This window comes from Anas platyrhynchos, chromosome 1 (genome assembly GCF_047663525.1).
Source record: "Anas platyrhynchos isolate ZD024472 breed Pekin duck chromosome 1, IASCAAS_PekinDuck_T2T, whole genome shotgun sequence".
In the NCBI taxonomy this organism is placed as follows: Eukaryota; Metazoa; Chordata; class Aves; order Anseriformes; family Anatidae; genus Anas; species Anas platyrhynchos.
In genome coordinates this window covers 66,673,403-66,690,143 of record NC_092587.1, presented here as the reverse complement: position 1 = coordinate 66,690,143, position 16,741 = coordinate 66,673,403, and the positions used below count along the sequence as shown (strand labels likewise).

The 16,741-nt window shown below is 34.9% G+C and overlaps 1 protein-coding gene across 2 annotated transcripts in view; it reads left to right on the top strand.

The window, feature by feature from the left end:
- Positions 1 to 217: 217 nt before the first annotated feature.
- The window catches only part of SLC15A5 (solute carrier family 15 member 5), a 32,346-nt gene continuing 15,822 nt past the window's right edge, over positions 218 to 16,741 (top strand). The window contains exons 1-7 of one of the 2 annotated variants that reach the window (XM_005017101.5): positions 218 to 374; positions 686 to 735; positions 2,145 to 2,581; positions 4,416 to 4,641; positions 8,212 to 8,381; positions 11,691 to 11,911; positions 14,394 to 14,580. In XM_005017101.5, the coding sequence (XP_005017158.3) occupies positions 2,212 to 2,581; positions 4,416 to 4,641; positions 8,212 to 8,381; positions 11,691 to 11,911; positions 14,394 to 14,580 (1,174 nt within the window). In that variant the 5' untranslated portion in view covers positions 218 to 374; positions 686 to 735; positions 2,145 to 2,211. Of the gene's footprint in view, positions 375 to 685; positions 736 to 2,075; positions 2,582 to 4,415; positions 4,642 to 8,211; positions 8,382 to 11,690; positions 11,912 to 14,393; positions 14,581 to 16,741 lie in introns of both variants that reach the window. The other variant, XM_013097124.4, reaches the window with a different exon arrangement.

The window sequence follows — 16,741 nt, the reverse complement described above, 5'->3', positions numbered from 1 at the left end:
TAACCTATAACTGCTGTAAAAGTGATTAAATAAATAAATCAAGAAAGATCATGTTCTAAGAAGTAGTACATGGTCTTAGCACTTAGGATGTTAACTAATTTATTGATTGTGATCTGTGACTGAACCACCACACCTATAACAGCCACATGCAAAGGTAATTCAAACTAAACAACAATGAAAATCACCCAGCTCCTCCTTACTATGGCATTTATAAGGATCAACCAATTGTTCCTTTTCCTTTGTTTGCTACCCAAAATTAGAGTAAATGAAACCACATGAGAATTAAGATACAGTCATCCTAGCTAGTAACTCTGCTGTCTCTAGGGGTTCCTATGATATGATTCAGTTTGAATTGCTAACACCCATGAGAACAGGTAAACTTTACACTTCTAAAGAAAACTATTTTGTAGGAAAACAGACTATTTAATATTAAAATATCTATAGGAGTAAGAGTATAGTTATCCCATTTTTTTCTATCTGATTCTAAAATATAATAATACCTTTTTTAAAAAAAAAATAAATAAAGGTTTTTCTTCATGAACCGGTAGATAAGAGTAGCTTCATGCAAAAAAAAAAAATCTACCTGCCTCTTAGTCAAAATGTTGTTGTCACTTGTATTTAGATTTAGAGTTTGCTTCACTATGCTTTGATGGAGAAACTAAACTGAGTTACAAATGATTTTTAGGTTGGATTTCTCTGCTTTGTTGGTCCAAATGATGATCACATCATCTACAGGTGAGAAGACAGAAACAGTTCTTGGTTGTGCTACAAGCTACAGCCATTTTCATCCTCAACCGGACATACTGGGAGGGGAAGAAAAGAAAAAGGAAATTATTTGGTGTCTGAGTTCTAGCTTTAGGTTTTATTGGATTAAATGTATATATATTATTATTTTTTTGTAATTATTTTAGGGAATCATCTTTTGCTACTTTAGCCTAGGTTTCAGAACTTCCACTTTTTGCATTTGAGTCATGGATGCTTTAGAAACAAGATAGGGAAGTAAAGCAGAACTTGACAGCAACATTCTGAGATTTTTTGGAGGTAATTTTGGAATCTGTCTTTATCCATACTGAATATATGCTATTGTGCATCTATTTTGGGATGTAGAAATCCTAATAGATCTGAGGATGTAAAACTTGAGTAGTTATATAGACAAATGGGAAAAAACAGCAGAGATGATATTTAAAAAATGCCATCTGTGGTTTTGAGAGCTCTCTTCAGAGAAGCAGGCCTGATTTACCGCTGCCTTGTATGCACTTATATTTGTGCAAAATGGATGCAAAATACTTCTCATTCATATTTAGGACTATTTTGAACAAGTGTTAGTGATCTCAATGAACTCCATAAAAAGGAAAAAGTGATCTGGGAAATCTGCAAACTTTTCTGTGGATAAAATATTATCCACAGAAGCATTAAAAAGCATTATTTCTTTGGCTCTTTCTAATTTCCATTCAAGCTGGTGATTGCTTTTTGTTGAGAGTGTAGTTTGTGCTTCTGTCCTGTATAATGCATTGTAGCACAATATCTGGTTAGAGAAATAGTTTTGGTTTAGGTTACTTTCAGATTGCTTTTTCTCTTTGGTAATGCATTTAACTTACTGTCTTTTAAACTTGCTTCTCTAATTTAAATGTGGTAGCATTACTTATTTTTACAATTAACTTTCTTATCTGAATTTCAACCAAATATAACAAATGTAATAGATTAGATGCTGTTAACCTTAAAAAAAAAAAAAAAAGTGCTTGCTTTTTCATTTGTTGTCTAATTAAAACACCATCTTATTTTATCCAAATTATTTTCTTGATCTATTATTTGAATTCCACTGAAATGTTAGCTTTCCCATGTATTTAGACCTTTATCTTTAACATATGTATAGAGTTGCACATATCGTATTGGATTCACGTAATTTAAAGGGTAATATAATTTGGGGGAAAAATCTTTTTCATCCCCACATGGATTAATTAAATAAATTAATTGAATACATTAATATTGCTAAATGTAGAAATTGAAATGTTGATACAGATCATTTACTTATTTAATGCTCTTTGATCCTATATGTAATGTCACAAATGTGACAGGTGCCTAGGAAATTGTAGTGGTGAAGTGTGGAATTCAAAGCAAGAGCCTTAACAGTTTGCTAATTGCAGTGGAGGAGAACAGAAGTATACCTGCAACTTTAGCTGCCCTACTCAGTCCACCCTGAAAAAGTCAAGCATGCCTGGTGCAGACAGTGGAGAGGTTCAAGAGAAGCAGCTTTGGGATGCTGCTGCTGACAAGGAACAAAGACTGACACCCAGTAGACGCAACCATGCTAGAAATGTGTCTCAGCCTGAGAAGAAACTCCAAGAGGCCATTTGTGTGCTGCTGGTGGAGCTGTGTGAGAGATTCACATTCTTTGGCATTGTCTGCAACATGATCCTCTTTTGCACTGTCAGACTTGGCTATCGGAACTACCAGGCAGCTATTGTCAATATGTGCTTTGTAGGCACCTCCATGTTGACGCCAGTGCTGGTTGGCTGGCTTGCTGAATGCCTTGTGGGAAGGACCAAGCTTGTGTGCATCTGCATGTTTCTACACTTCCTAGGTAGGTGACAGCCCGGTGATTATTTAATGTTTTAATAATTGTATTACAGAAAAACATTGCTGAACACTGTTTGAAATGTAATAATTTTCTCCAGCCTCATGGGCAGCTTCGCTAATAGCTAATTACTTCATTTTGTCCTCTACAAAGTGTCTTGTGGCTTTTTGTGTACGTCATTTTGTGAGGTAGTATTTTGAAAAAGACTAAGAAACATTTGCATGTATGCCTTGTGGATAGCTGGCGCATGAACTTTACTGCTCTGAATTGGCTTAGCTATTCAGAGCAGAGATGCTCAGCTCTTTCTTAAAATTGGTCATGATAACAAGCATACATTGTTACTAGTGTTTGGGGGCAAACGTGAGATATAAGTCAGTTTGAGAGAGAGATTGGAAATGGTTTCTCAGCTGTTGATACCAAGATTTTTATTGTATGTAAAGGTATATGACTATTGTAGTTGGACCAGTGGGAAAGATGCATTTAAGTACACATCGGTATAAACAAACATTGCTGTAAGTAAAGAGGTTATATCCTCATACCTATATTGAGAGTCTGGTTTCTGATAACATATTCTGAATCTTCCCCACCTGTTTTTTTGAAGATCTTTTGTATAAGAGCACTGCTTAAACTAAGTATGACTCTTCTGTAGCAATTAGTGCATTTCACAGCTGGTGGTTGTTCTGTTGGGTTAAACTGAGCAGATAGAAATTTGTCTTACTTGCACCAATTGTTGAGGATTAGCAGGTGTGACTTTTGCAATAGCCAGCCATGTTTAGACATGCAACAAACTAAAGGGGAAGAAAAAAGTCATTCCTGAAATCATCTTCTCTAGTTTCCCAAGTGCCCTTGAGTTGACTGCAAAACCATTGTGTAAGCAGCCTGTAAAAATGACTGCTATTATGTTCCTTTGTTTGTTTTCCCTATGGGCTTCTGGGTTGGAATCTTCTGCAATTTGTCCTTTCAATATGCATCTTGAAGTAGGAGACCAGTGACACTGACAGAATTTGATGGTTTTGGGTGTTGTTTTAAACTGTAATTTTGATGAAAACTTCTTTTTTTGATAGACCATTATATATTTCTGATCTGTTTGATGCACAGTTATAGTCTTAGTCTCACTAACATTGATGGTGTTTGCACATTGCTATATTTTGAATTTAGCCTCCAATTAAAACTCAGAGAATCTGTAGCTGACCGAATCTGAAAGACTTGCTTTGCAGTCTAGAGCTGGTAAAAGCAATTCATTGCAGTGCTTCTATAGCTAAAGTTCTTGCGGGGGGCGGGGGAAATCCCCTGAAGCTGCAACAGAAAACGAGAAAATCCTCTTCCACCAAAACAAGCAAACAAAACAAAAACATATTTGAGAATTTGTTTAAATTATAGTTCTCGTTAAAAGTCTGGGTTAAAGAAGACACAAAACAGATTTTTGTTCCACAATGAGGGGCTTTTGGCTGTTCATTTTTTTTTGTCAGGGGAATTACATGCCTCACCTGGTCCATTCTGCCAAGTGGAGAGCTACTGCCCTCTACACGCAGGCAATGGAGAAGGCACAATGTGAAGAGCTGCATTTCCAGAGTGAGCTCTTCAGTTGATTGAAGGACCTGAATCCTTACAAGCATTTGGGGCAGAAAAGTGTTTTCTCAGAGGCCCTTAGTCATCTTGTCTTTCTATATTTAGTGATACCCAGAAAGGTTCTAGATCTGTATGGGAGTAAGACCCTTTCTCTTTGCACTCATCTCTTGTCTTTGATTTTTTTTCCATGTCTTTTCAACATAATTGCTTATAAATTCTAATTTTTCAGTCTGATTTTAATCTATTTCAAATAATTTCCTTCCCATTCCAGGCACAGCACTGCTACCTGTTGTGGCTTTCCCATTTGAAGACATTTACATTGACAGACGACACATTCTTCTTCATACACTAACAAAAAAAGAGCAGAAAATAGTATTCTACTTTGCACTACTCACAGCTAGCCTGGGAATAGGAGGCATAAGAGCTATAGTTTGTCCGTTAAGTGCATACAACCTTGAGGACTGTGGACCAAAGGAACTTCTTTCTTTTTTCAACTGGTTAGTAACTAAATGTTAGCTAAATATCTATAGAGAATGATACATTGCCTTGAAATTTATTTGCAGACTTACAAGACAAATTCCAAGATGGTGGATTTTGTTTTGTGATTTCTGTTTAAACTGCAGAAACTTTAGATTTTTGTAATTATTTCCAAGAGTTTATGTAAAAAAAAAAAAAAAAAAAAAAAACTTTTGCTATAGTTCTTATTTTGCTAAAGATGATAATCTATTTTGGCCTCTATCAGAAATCTTCAGTTGGAATTAGGATGAATTGATTTGCCCAAATATTCAGAAATATTCAGACTCAATAAGCTAGCTGCTGTTAGGAAAACCAAACGGAATACAATGTTCTACCTTTAACATGTCTGTATCTTGAGGATATTTTGCTATTACTCACTGACAATGGCAAAATTCAATAATACATTAAAATTTGCATAAGAATAAATTTTTAGAAGTGACAGACAGCAATAGTTCACTGGTTTATTGGAACTAAGTATTGTTAGTAGCCTGTAACCACTAAAATTAGTGGTAAGGATTTGCTGTATTATTTCAGCTCAGCCACTGTGAAGATTTAGCATGAGATAAACTATTTGACATTGGTGTTTCATTTGGAGTATTTCATATTTTTTTCAGAAAAACTTTGAGAAAAGTTTCTGGGAGGTAGAATGCTTCCTAAAAAATCGTTTTTTTTGTTTGTTTGTTTGTTTCAGATTAACTGTTCCTCTCTGTGTGTCAGAGGGGTCAATTTTGGTCATATATTTGTATTTATTTACCACTTTAATAGCACTAAACATTCACCTTTACTTCTGATTAAACTGTGGAATGAGGATCAAAGAAGTATCAGTGGGAAATTCTGGACTCCTGCTTTAAGGCTGGGTGAAACAAGCTCTAAACTGCCCCCTTTTCTTTCCCTTCCCTATGCATGCACACTTTTAAAATCAAAACTGAGCACATTTGCATATTGACAATATAATGCTGAGGAATCAATGAAGATCATGAATCAGTTCTCTCTTACTTTGGGGATGCCTCTCCTGGCTATTCTTTTTTCCTCCAATTATGTTAATATCAGAGTTTCGAATTAAATTCAAACTTGAGTGAATAAAGCAGCTTTACCAAAGGTGGATGAGACTATTTAGTTCCTTAGAGCAGACTCTGCCTCCTTGACCTGCCCATAGGAGAGATGGGAAAAAAAATCCTTCTTTTTTACTCTATTCTAAGTTTTAATCCTTAATTAGCAACATCATTTTGATTAAATAAGACTCTGGGGGATTAAGACTGGAGAGCAATCAGTTGTTCTGAAAGATAGCTCTAGAGAATTTAGTGTACTGTGGTCTTAGCCATTCAGAATTGTGTTTAATCAAAGTGACATTTCTCAGTGTTGATTACAAAGGAGACATAATATGAATAAAAAGTTCCTTGGGGGAATCCAGATGGGTCAATTTTGGGGGCTTTGGAAATATTAAGAAAGGCATGTGTGTGATTTTAAAGAAATAAAATAATTTTTGTGATGACATCCACGGAAGGGCTCCTTGATTGCAATCTCAAGATTTTTTTTAAATAGGGTTATGTTCCTAGTGATCTTAATCTTGATATAATCTCTCAGAATATAATCATTATCCATTGTTACCCTGTTTTCTATTGGTAGGTGTTTTTCACAGGATTGAATTTTAAAATAATAGATGAAAAGAGAGTGGTTGCATACTCTTGATGAGCCTATGTTCTTAACAAGTTCTATTTTTTTTTATCAGATTTACGGTGTTAATGATAAAAGAAATAGTGAAGTACAAACTTGTAATTACCTATTGTCTTTGTGAATGGAATTAGACAACTGCTTTGCACATCAGGGCCTGGGTCTAACCTCTAGTATGATCTATGGCTGTAGCCACCTGAACAAATTGTATCTACAGGAGTAGAGAATAAGTGCAAAGGATACAGTCTGAACTAAGGATAAGTTGTCAGTGTTGTCTTGTCTTACTGATTTGCTGAAAAACAAACAAACAAAAAAATCAGACAATATGGGACCAGTAGTGTTTCTCTTCTCTTCTCTTTCATTCTACCCATTCTGTTTGTTTTGTTCACCTTGTCTTTTCAGAGAATTCCATAGTGCTTCTGAAAAAATTTTACCACCTCCTAGAAAATTCTAGTACAGAAAAATATGTAGCTTGGATACTCGCCCATTCTCATTCTAGGTCTGAGTCTAGATAAATCAAAACTTAAATCGTTAGAGCTCGATGTGCTTAAAAAATAAAAGCAAATAGTATTTCAAGTGGCAGGAATACTTATTCAGTACTCAAAATATATACTTTTTCAGTATTCATAATGAATCCAAAAAGTGTTGAAAATTCAATTTTAGAACATATTCAAGGCTTTTTAAAATATAGATCTGTTTTCATTCATCAAGTTCATCTTCATTGTTTTGTTAAGTAAAAAACAAAAAAAAAGTCCATACTCTATAAACATTAACAATACTCTTAAAACTCACCTGGATAATACTACTGAAGTTATCATGATGAATACATTCCCATAAGACATTCTAATAAAATTATTTTCTTCTGGGCATTTCACAATAACATTTGTATCAGAACTGCATTTTTGAGGAGACCTCAGAGTGCAGAATCTGGGTACCTTTTAGAACACCTAACCACAACAATGATGATATATTTAGTACCCTCAAGCCACTAGCAGGCTTTGAGTCTGTAGGATCAGATTACAACAACAGTGAAGTAAAATTCTCAATGTATATAATGTTGACACTGGGTCCCTGATGCAAGGTAATTGGCTCTACAAATCCACTCCTTTTGTCTTGCAAATAAGATATTACACCAAGGATTTTCCAAAAGTATGGTGCAATATCTGAAAAGGGGTATCCTCAAAGCAGAAGCTTTTCACAATAAATTAATATTTTAATCAAAGTCCTCCATGGACTAAGGCTTTTTTTTTTTTTTTTGGACTAAGGCCGAAGGTGAAAGTCTACTACCAAGTGATTTAAACTATTGCATGACATTCATAGTACACAACTCATTGTTCCAGTCTACATAATCCGGGCCAATAGATCAGAGCTACAAAACAATTCATACCCCAAGCAAGTTACCTGAACATTAGATCACTGGCTATTCTAAATATATGAAGTCCACCTCCCCCAAGTAGGAGGAAATATTTTATTTCACACCAGAGGAAATAATTGAAGGGTTGCTATATACACTGTTATTTCTCTGTTAAGCTTAAAATGTGGTTTCATTATTTTGCATACATACATCTTACATTATCAGATATTAAAAGTGTAAATGGTAAATGCTGATTTATTTAATTCTTCCTATCCACAAGGATATTTTTGGTATCAGACTGATAATTTGTTCAGCTCCACTGCCCTAGTACAGTTAGTTTAATTGTTTACCTCATGGACCTGAAACATTGAAGTGAAATTTGGTGCAACTTCTGTGTCAATGTGTGATGCTGTCTACAATTGCTATATTTGTGCATTTAACTTATTGTTTTAAATTTTATGTTCTGTAAAGTCTAAATTATTCAGCTTCTCCAATTTTGTCTCTACTCTCTTTTTGTGTGTACTAGGTTTTATTGGTTGATTAACTTAAATTCAGCGGTTGTCTTTGTTAGTATCTCTTATATTCAGCAGTCTGTGGCCAGGAACCTTGGTTTCCTTATCCCTTTTGTGTCCATACTTATGGCCATGATCACAATTCACATGGTGCGTGGTGAAATGATTTACAAACCCAAAACAGGTAAGAAACAACTGTCTCTTAGGAAGTATCTTTGGAGATTATTTTCATAGAAGAGATCAACTTGCACATATAAATAAGCCCTTTCACAATACCCTGTTTGGCTGTAGTTACTTGGGTCTCTATGTAACTGACAACATCCTCTGTAATGACAGACATGCAGATTCAGTATAGGCTGAAAAAATTGAGTATGGTGTCTAGTAAACTTATGTACACCTTCTGCAATGTCAAGACAGCTTCAGACCAGTTGTCTGTACAGGAGCAGGTACTATATGCGTGCAAGGGAATGGATGCATAAACCAAGTACCTGGGAATATCAGAGTGATGAACTAGAAAAATTTAGTCAAAACAAACAGACCCAAAGAAATGCATTCGTTCTGTGTGCATGCACACATATGAAAAAAAAATCATGATAATATCTGACTCAGGTCTCTACTTTAAAGGCTAGCATCAAATTAAGTAGCTTTTTGTAGAGAATGGTGGTTGTCTGGCTCACTAAAGGTTTTACGACCTGAGAAGCTAAAAATATTTAGTATCTATCCCCAGGCTAAACTTTCATATGGACTAAATCTGTATTAGTTTATCATCTAACTAGTTCAATTTTACTAAGTGAAGTAACAATCCTGAAGATAAATCATCCTTAATCTGGATGACACTAATCATCCATAAATCAAACAGAATATTTTTTGTCAAGAGATTTTTTTCCCCAATTAATTTTCCCTATGAACATTGTTCAATTTTTCATATATTTTCCACATTTCTGTAGAATGCCTATTTCTAGACTAACATTTGCAAAGTTTTTATCTCCATAGTCAAAATAAAAGATAATATACTTTGTAACTTCCAATAAAATGGTTAAATATGCAATTCATCATAACTGCTATTAAAATCCATAGGTGACCTTACAGAATTCTTATATATGCTACCTTTTTTTAATTTTAAGGTAGCTCTTCAAATATGGATCATGCATCCAATTATGTTTAGCTGTCAAGCATGGACTTCATTTGCATTTCTTCCCACTGCTATAATTTTTAGGATTGGCAGATGACCAGAGATGAGGAAGAAATGTGCATCTACCATCTAGGGTGCAATATAGGATTCTTTATTTTTATTGTAATAAAGTAGCATAGATATTCATATTATATCAAGGTCGAAGTAGCAGAACATTAGAACCAAGGTCTGAAGTATAATGGAGAAGATAAGTTGCTTTCTGAAAGTTTTTATATCTGTAGAGATGGATATTTTTAAGAAAACATTTGCAATATAAGTATAGAGTGCATGTTTAACTACTCAGTGTGTTCTTGAGTAATCTGAGTAATTCACTACTGTGGAGTTCTGTGGGATTTACTTATTTGCTTTTAAAGAACAGGTGAACAGTTAGAACTTATTCTAACTGTATAATTGGCAAAAACCTCTTGATATAGATTAGGTCTATGCATCACTCAAGTTGCTATCTGAAGTCTAATATCAAGCAGTTTTATCTTCCTCGTTTACTAGAGGTTATAATCTGTTTAGAACTCCATGCTAAGAAATGCAGCTAAATAATGTATTTTCCAGTTATAACTCATAAAAGTGATGTTTCCTAGGTATTTGACTGAAATTACATTCAAGAGGGCCCCAGCTAATCCATTAGGAAAGGCACTGATATGTCAGGATTTTATTTGTATTTTAGCCTTTCTTTCAATGAGAATAAGTAAGGAAGAACCTGTCCTACATATTCCAATCCAAAGGAAAAGAGATGGTCATAACTGTATTTGAGACTAGGACAGAGCTGTTGCATTGCTTTGTCTGAGAAATCCACTGCATCTGCTTGGGGGTACTCTGAGCATATCCTAATTTCAACTCTGACTGGGTCCAAATATTCATAGAGTGGTAATAGCACTGCATAACTGCATTTAATTCTTTCTTCATGAATGTTCAGCCTGTCACAGAGGATGAAGCAAGAGACTATCACTCCTTTGACCAAAACCATGTAATTACTAGCTATGCCAATAATTTGAGTTGATACAGATTTTTTTTCTGCTACCATTTTTTTTTTTTTTTTTTTTTTTTTTTACTTCTGAAAACAAATTGACTTTAAGATCCCTAAGCCCCACTTATTTTCTGATTATCTTCTTAGTCAATTCATCCTGGAAGACTAAAGACTACTTTGTCTTCAGGTTGATTCTTGAAAGGTTCATTTTTGAAATATTCTAAATCCTAAACTCTAGCAACGTTTACAGTGAACAGTAAGAATACTTGCCTAGTGCAGTCACAGAGTAAAATCTGTATCCACTTTTTGTTTTGATAATGCTCTCTATTTCAGATTTCATTCAACAACATCAACAGTCCACAGGTTAATGCCAAACAGTTAGTTTAATTACATTTATATTTAAATTCCTTACCTTGGTACTCTCAGTATTTGAAGAACTTACAATAGGTGTTAGGTGGACACTTCTAGTAAATATATTCTCCACCAGAAATAGTGTAGACACTTTTTTTTCTTCTACCATCTTTTTGGTTCACCTTAATGTTTAGACAGCATGTATTTAAAAAAAAAAAAAAAAACTTTAGTGTTTAAACACTTCAGAAAGGCAGAGAGACATGCTACAACCCCAACTCTCATGGATGGGCAACTTACCAAAAGTAAATGAGTCTGCGTCTTTGAGCCCAAAGCTACCATGTTTTATTTCTGTTTCTACTGTCTCAGGACTAAGTAAGCAGTTCCCAAGCCCAGTAACCTGTGGGCAAATCTTAATATGAAAAAAATAATAATAATAAAATACATTGGAAACTTTTCCTCTCCCACTGCGTGCTACTTACAAGTCCTGAGATAACATTTCCGGCTTTAAAATGCATCCCTCAAGATTTTCTATCCCATCAGCTCTGTTTAGGACTCCCTTTCCTTCTCATTTTGTTACTGCTGTCTCCTTGCTGTACTCCAGCAGATATGCAATATTTCATTGTTGTCTTGAATTGAAAACGAACATCATTCAATCGATAGAAAGCAAAAGCAAAGGAGGGTAATACTTTACCTTCTCAACCACAAAAACAAATTGCCATGGTGCCTTAAGTAACTGCTAGTAAAAGGCACTTTCTTCTGTTTCTGTGGATGCTCAGCTAGATTACTTTTTTTTTCCTCTTAAGTAGTGAATCAAATGATTTCAAAACAGAATGCTTTTGAACAGATCCAGACTTATTTTCTTCCCCCTTTCCCAAAAGACATAAGGGCAAATATGTTGGATTATATTTTATATTCCAAAGTGATTTGTTTGTCTTGTTTATTTTGACAGCAAATAAAAATAAACTAATGGCTAATATCTCTGTTTTCAGACAGTTCCCTTCTGACGACTTTTGGGGTAATTGCTAGTGCACTGAAAACTTGCTGTGTGCGGTATCGCTACTTTGGTGGAGGTGTAACAAACTGGCTAGATCACGCCAAGGAAAACTATGGTGGTCATTACAGCGAGATTCAGGTGGAAAGCACAAAGTCACTTGCCAGGCTTTTCCCACTGTTTGCCTTCCAAATTTTATACAGAACGTGTATTATGCAGGTGAGTAAACAGATTTAAAAAAAAATAAAATCAAATTGGTAAAGATTAATGTGTTTAGTACAGTGTTTCCAGGCATGTTTTTTAACTGTTTCTTTGCCAGCTGAACCACTTTCCAGAGTAGTATTAATTGTCTGAGATGATACTTTATTTCCTCTAACCTCATTAAATAAGCAAAATCACCTTCATCAAGACTTGTGAAGGAGCTTGTTTGGCTTCTTGCTGCTCATTTATATGCATCCTTATTGGTTGAAACGCCTAGTGCTAGGGAGTCTTGTGCTCCTCATACTGCTTTATGTTATTGGAGACTCGGGTTCAGCATTCTTCTAAGAAACTGGGAAATTATGTTTTTCAAATGTTTACTCACTTTGGGGCAAGACATAAATCTTTCTTTGCTGTTTTAGTTGCGAATTTCATCTACTGTTTTGGTGGGATTATGCAGCTGGTGTACCTATGCTGTACATGCATGGTTTTCCATTTGTGGAAAGAAACAGTCCTTTCAAAGCCTCTCTTCCAGGTTATGTGACTCTTTCCACTTTTGAGTGTATGTAATGTAAATGTGTCAGGAAGTCACTTAAGCTGACATGATTCCTTCAGATTAATTTCTGACTGGATGATCCTGGCTAAGCAGGAGTTTGAAGCAGCTTACCTTTTGGCAACTGGCATAACAAATTTGAGCTGGTTTAGTAATTCATTTTTACTTATTCGTTTTAAAATGTGTGCATAGGCTGCTTAAGGAAATTTTTACAAATATGTAACACATACTGTTTTATTGACACTTTCTTGACATCATTCTACATTCCTATCCATCTGCCTCATTCTTTCTTCTTTTCCCCCATCCATGCCAGGAATTTAAAAGAGAGGAAAGGGAAGGAGGGAAAAAAATATATATATCCCCTCCCTCCTCCCCCCCCGTGGCTGAAGTGATGCATTAATGACTAGATAAAAAAACAAAACCGGGTATCAGTAAATCAGAGCTGTAATATCCGGGAATATATTTCAGAAAGAGAAGACTATTTGCACTACTGAAAGAGTACTTTCAGCAGAATTTCTGTTACGTCTAAGGCTCTTTCTTAAACTAGGCAATTGATCAATGTTTTTTTTTCATAAAGATTAATATTTTCTACATATTATTAAGTTAACGGATTTCATTGCCTGTGATTCACATTGATGATAATTTAATTCCTATTAATAAGTCAAGTCAATTCTGATTTGCAATAGGAAATGGAAATGAGGAACCAGCAAAATTTGACTTGGTTCTGATTTTTCACAGTTCTGTTGCCATTTATTCATCCTTTTTACAATTTATATTTCTTTCTAGAGGTGAAATATAAGTGAAAATATTTTTATTAAGAGCTAGCACTTGAGTAATTCTTTGTCACTGAACAGACTTCCAGTGACTGGGGTTGAATATAGCTGTTGATGGGTAACCCTTGATGAACTGCGTTATAAACTATACTTGAATTTTCAGACAGCTATAAATAATATTCTAACTGTATTTGTCATTGCCAGTCATGCTGAAATGCCATGCAGGATATGCAGAAATCTATAGTGTACTGAAAGCAGAAATGAGAATACAGAAATCAGTTCTACATCCAGCTCTGTCAAAACTGAATTGCTCAAGTTACCTCTTTTTCCCATTGGTCTGTGAAATGGAGTGGGTTGTAACTGTGTGTTTCACATGGTGAATTAAGCATTGAAATTTCAAACTTCCTCAAACACAAGCAGAAAAATTGGTTGGTAGAACCAAATTTGGGCTTTTATACATGTATAAATAAACTCAACAGATCTGTAGGCTCACACAAGCAGGAAGAGCTATTCGCTCTTAAAGTGAGAGATGGTCTACATAACTTCATAGATGACCGCCATTGGTGGGTTGCTCATCTTCTGATGATTGGTTTCTGGTTTTAAGTTCCAGAGGTAAAATGAAGCCCTTTGTATACCTGCTATGGCTGTCAGTCACACTAAGCTGCTTCTAAGACTGTGGTCAAATCCGTGTAGCTTTTAAAGCCATGTGCTGGCAAGAGTGTCTAAAAATTTCTCTGACCTAGAGCACACAATTAGAAATTCAAAACATCTTTGTATCTTGCTATTCTCAAATGAAAAGGGAATTCTGTTCTGTTAGTGACTTCTTCACAGAGTGTTTAAAGCACTGAGCAGAATTATTTAGTGTGTTAACTGATAGCGTATTTGATCATTCCTAGTTAGAGCTAATATGAACTGACAAGCTGATGCTTAGATTTATTTTTTTTTTTTTTAAGTGAGGAGTAAATGAAATAAGTTAATGTTAAATCCTAGCAGAGAATGAGAATATTACCATTTGAAAGTCTTTTTATCATGCATGGTTGTTCCATTTGGTCAACAGGTAGTTGGTTTTCTGACTTTTTCAGAAGGAAAAGGGTTAGAGAAGTTTCAAAACATAACAATCCTATCCATGAAAGGTAACTGGTATACTAATGAAGTTGGTTTGTATTCCACAATACAGATTCCGTCAGGATATTATCTTCAAACCATGAATTCCAACTTGAACTTCAGTGGATTTGTCTTGCCAATTGCAGCAATGAATGTAATAAGCATTGTGCCACTACTGATTCTTGTTCCTATTTTGGAATGCATTAACTCATGTCTCTTCAGTTCCAAGGAAAGTGGATGTTCTCCTACAATTTATATTGGTATGTTAGAAAATCCATGTGTTTACACAGTTTTTATATGCATTATTTCTTGGAAGAGAAACTTTGTTAGGTGATAATGATCTTATACAATTATTTCAAATTATAGATATTAAGCTAGACTTGTTTTGGGATGGCTTTGGGATGAATGTTAAAAAAAAAAAAAAAATGTAGTAAACAGTCCTATTAAAAAAAATGGTATTAAGGAAAAAATAACTCCTGTTTAGGAAGGTGATAAATACTCTTCTGACCAATACAAGGTATTGAAACAAACACTTGAAAATAGTTAGAAGTCACCTTGAGGAGCTGGTGAGAAAAACAGTACTAACCATTTTAACTTGGGACTTCAACTTGGTTATCTTCTATGTGTTTACATAGCCTTTAATTTTGGAAAGCTTATTTTCTTTGGAAGGTGGTGTGTTTTTTATTTTTGATGGGGAAGGGGTTCTTTCAGTTAGTAGCTCTCTGATATCTTAAGAAAGGTACTGTTCCTTAAAATGGTGAATTTGATTAATTAAGCTACATAAAGAGGCTATCTTTGCATATTTTATGCTATGACTTTACGTTAGGAGTGCAGCTTTTAAGAAAGAAACTGTTGTCATCACTATAGTTCATTCTAGACTCTTTACTTGAATCCAAAATGTGGGGGGGGGGGGGGGGGGGGAGGGGAAACTTTTGTCTAGTTCTGTCTGCAATATGTGTTTTTAGAACTGGCAAGCAATAGTAAACATACAGACAGTTGTCTAAAACAAACCAATGTGTATCACTGGGCTGCTGTTCTCAGTGAGCAGGCTCAACATCTGAAATGGAAGATGTCTTGGAGAGGAGCAGGCTTCTTCTCTAGCACTATAATTTTAATTTGAATATCCAATATGGAGTACTTGTCTAGGTGTCCAGGATTTTAATAAAATTATTAAACTGAAACTTAACTTAAACACATCTTGCATGCTTCACTTCCATAACGTGAAGCAGAGGGGGATCTCCAGAGCTGAAGTGTTATTTTTTTCTCATAGAAATAGTGTGAAGTCTTCTCTTTTATTAGTTCCAACATTTTCATCAGTAATCATGTAAGCTCAGACTTGTGGATTGGAGCTCATCTCACAGAAATTCATAGCCTAGAAGCAATGATGGCTTTAATATGGGTGGTGCCTTACAAAGTCGGGCTTCTTTCCTTTGACATTACTGTCCTTCTATTGCCCTGTCCCTGACCCCAGACCTCTGATGTTCTGGGATCTGGAGGGATCCTACACATTTACCTACTGATATCAGCTACATCTAATTCTACTAGAAAAGCAGCTTCTATTCTACATTTGCTTAAAACTATTCTTTTTTGGAGATACTCATTAAACTTCCTACATGTTTTATCATCTGGCCTGCATTATAAAACTCAGACAAAAATATTTATAAACGACTATTTTCTCAGTGTGCTACTATTAATTCAGTGCCCCATGGCAAGCAACACAGTGAGTACTGACACACACAGGTATTAATCTGACTAAATTAGCCTAATTAAGAGTGTTATTAAGTTTTATATAAACCAGATGCATATAACTCAGCAGGTTGCAATTACCCTAGTTTTTAAAATAACATCTGCATTAAACCACAAAAAGCACATTCAGATTATAGTTTTTTCTTAAAACCAAGGAAACTTCAAGTTACTATTAACGTTGTATCCTGTTATGTTAAACAGAAGTAGAATATATGCAGTGGTTTATCCTTAATAGCTTCATTTATTAAAATACCCTCCTGTTAGGGGTGATAAATTACCTGAGGCATAAAATATACCCATTAGTACAGGCAATGACTTCAGATATCCAAGCATATGACTGCAACTGCAAATATGGTAGACCTCTAAGTGCCAGTATTTTTGCCAACAGTTAATTAGGTTCACAATTATTTTCAGGAAAAAAAAATGAAAGTATAAATAGGATGTTGGTGTTAAGCCAGTTTACAACTACACTTTAATGCAAGCTTTGAAATAGAAGGAAGTTTGAAGACTTACATTCTTAACATACTGAAAGTTTCAGGAAATTATTCAAGGATGAGCCATGCGACAATGTTGAACTATCTGATTGCTCTGTAATAAGATCCATGTGAAAACTGCAATCTATGTTACTTTCTCTGAAATTGCTGGTTTATTTGTAAATTTGATATAACAAATATG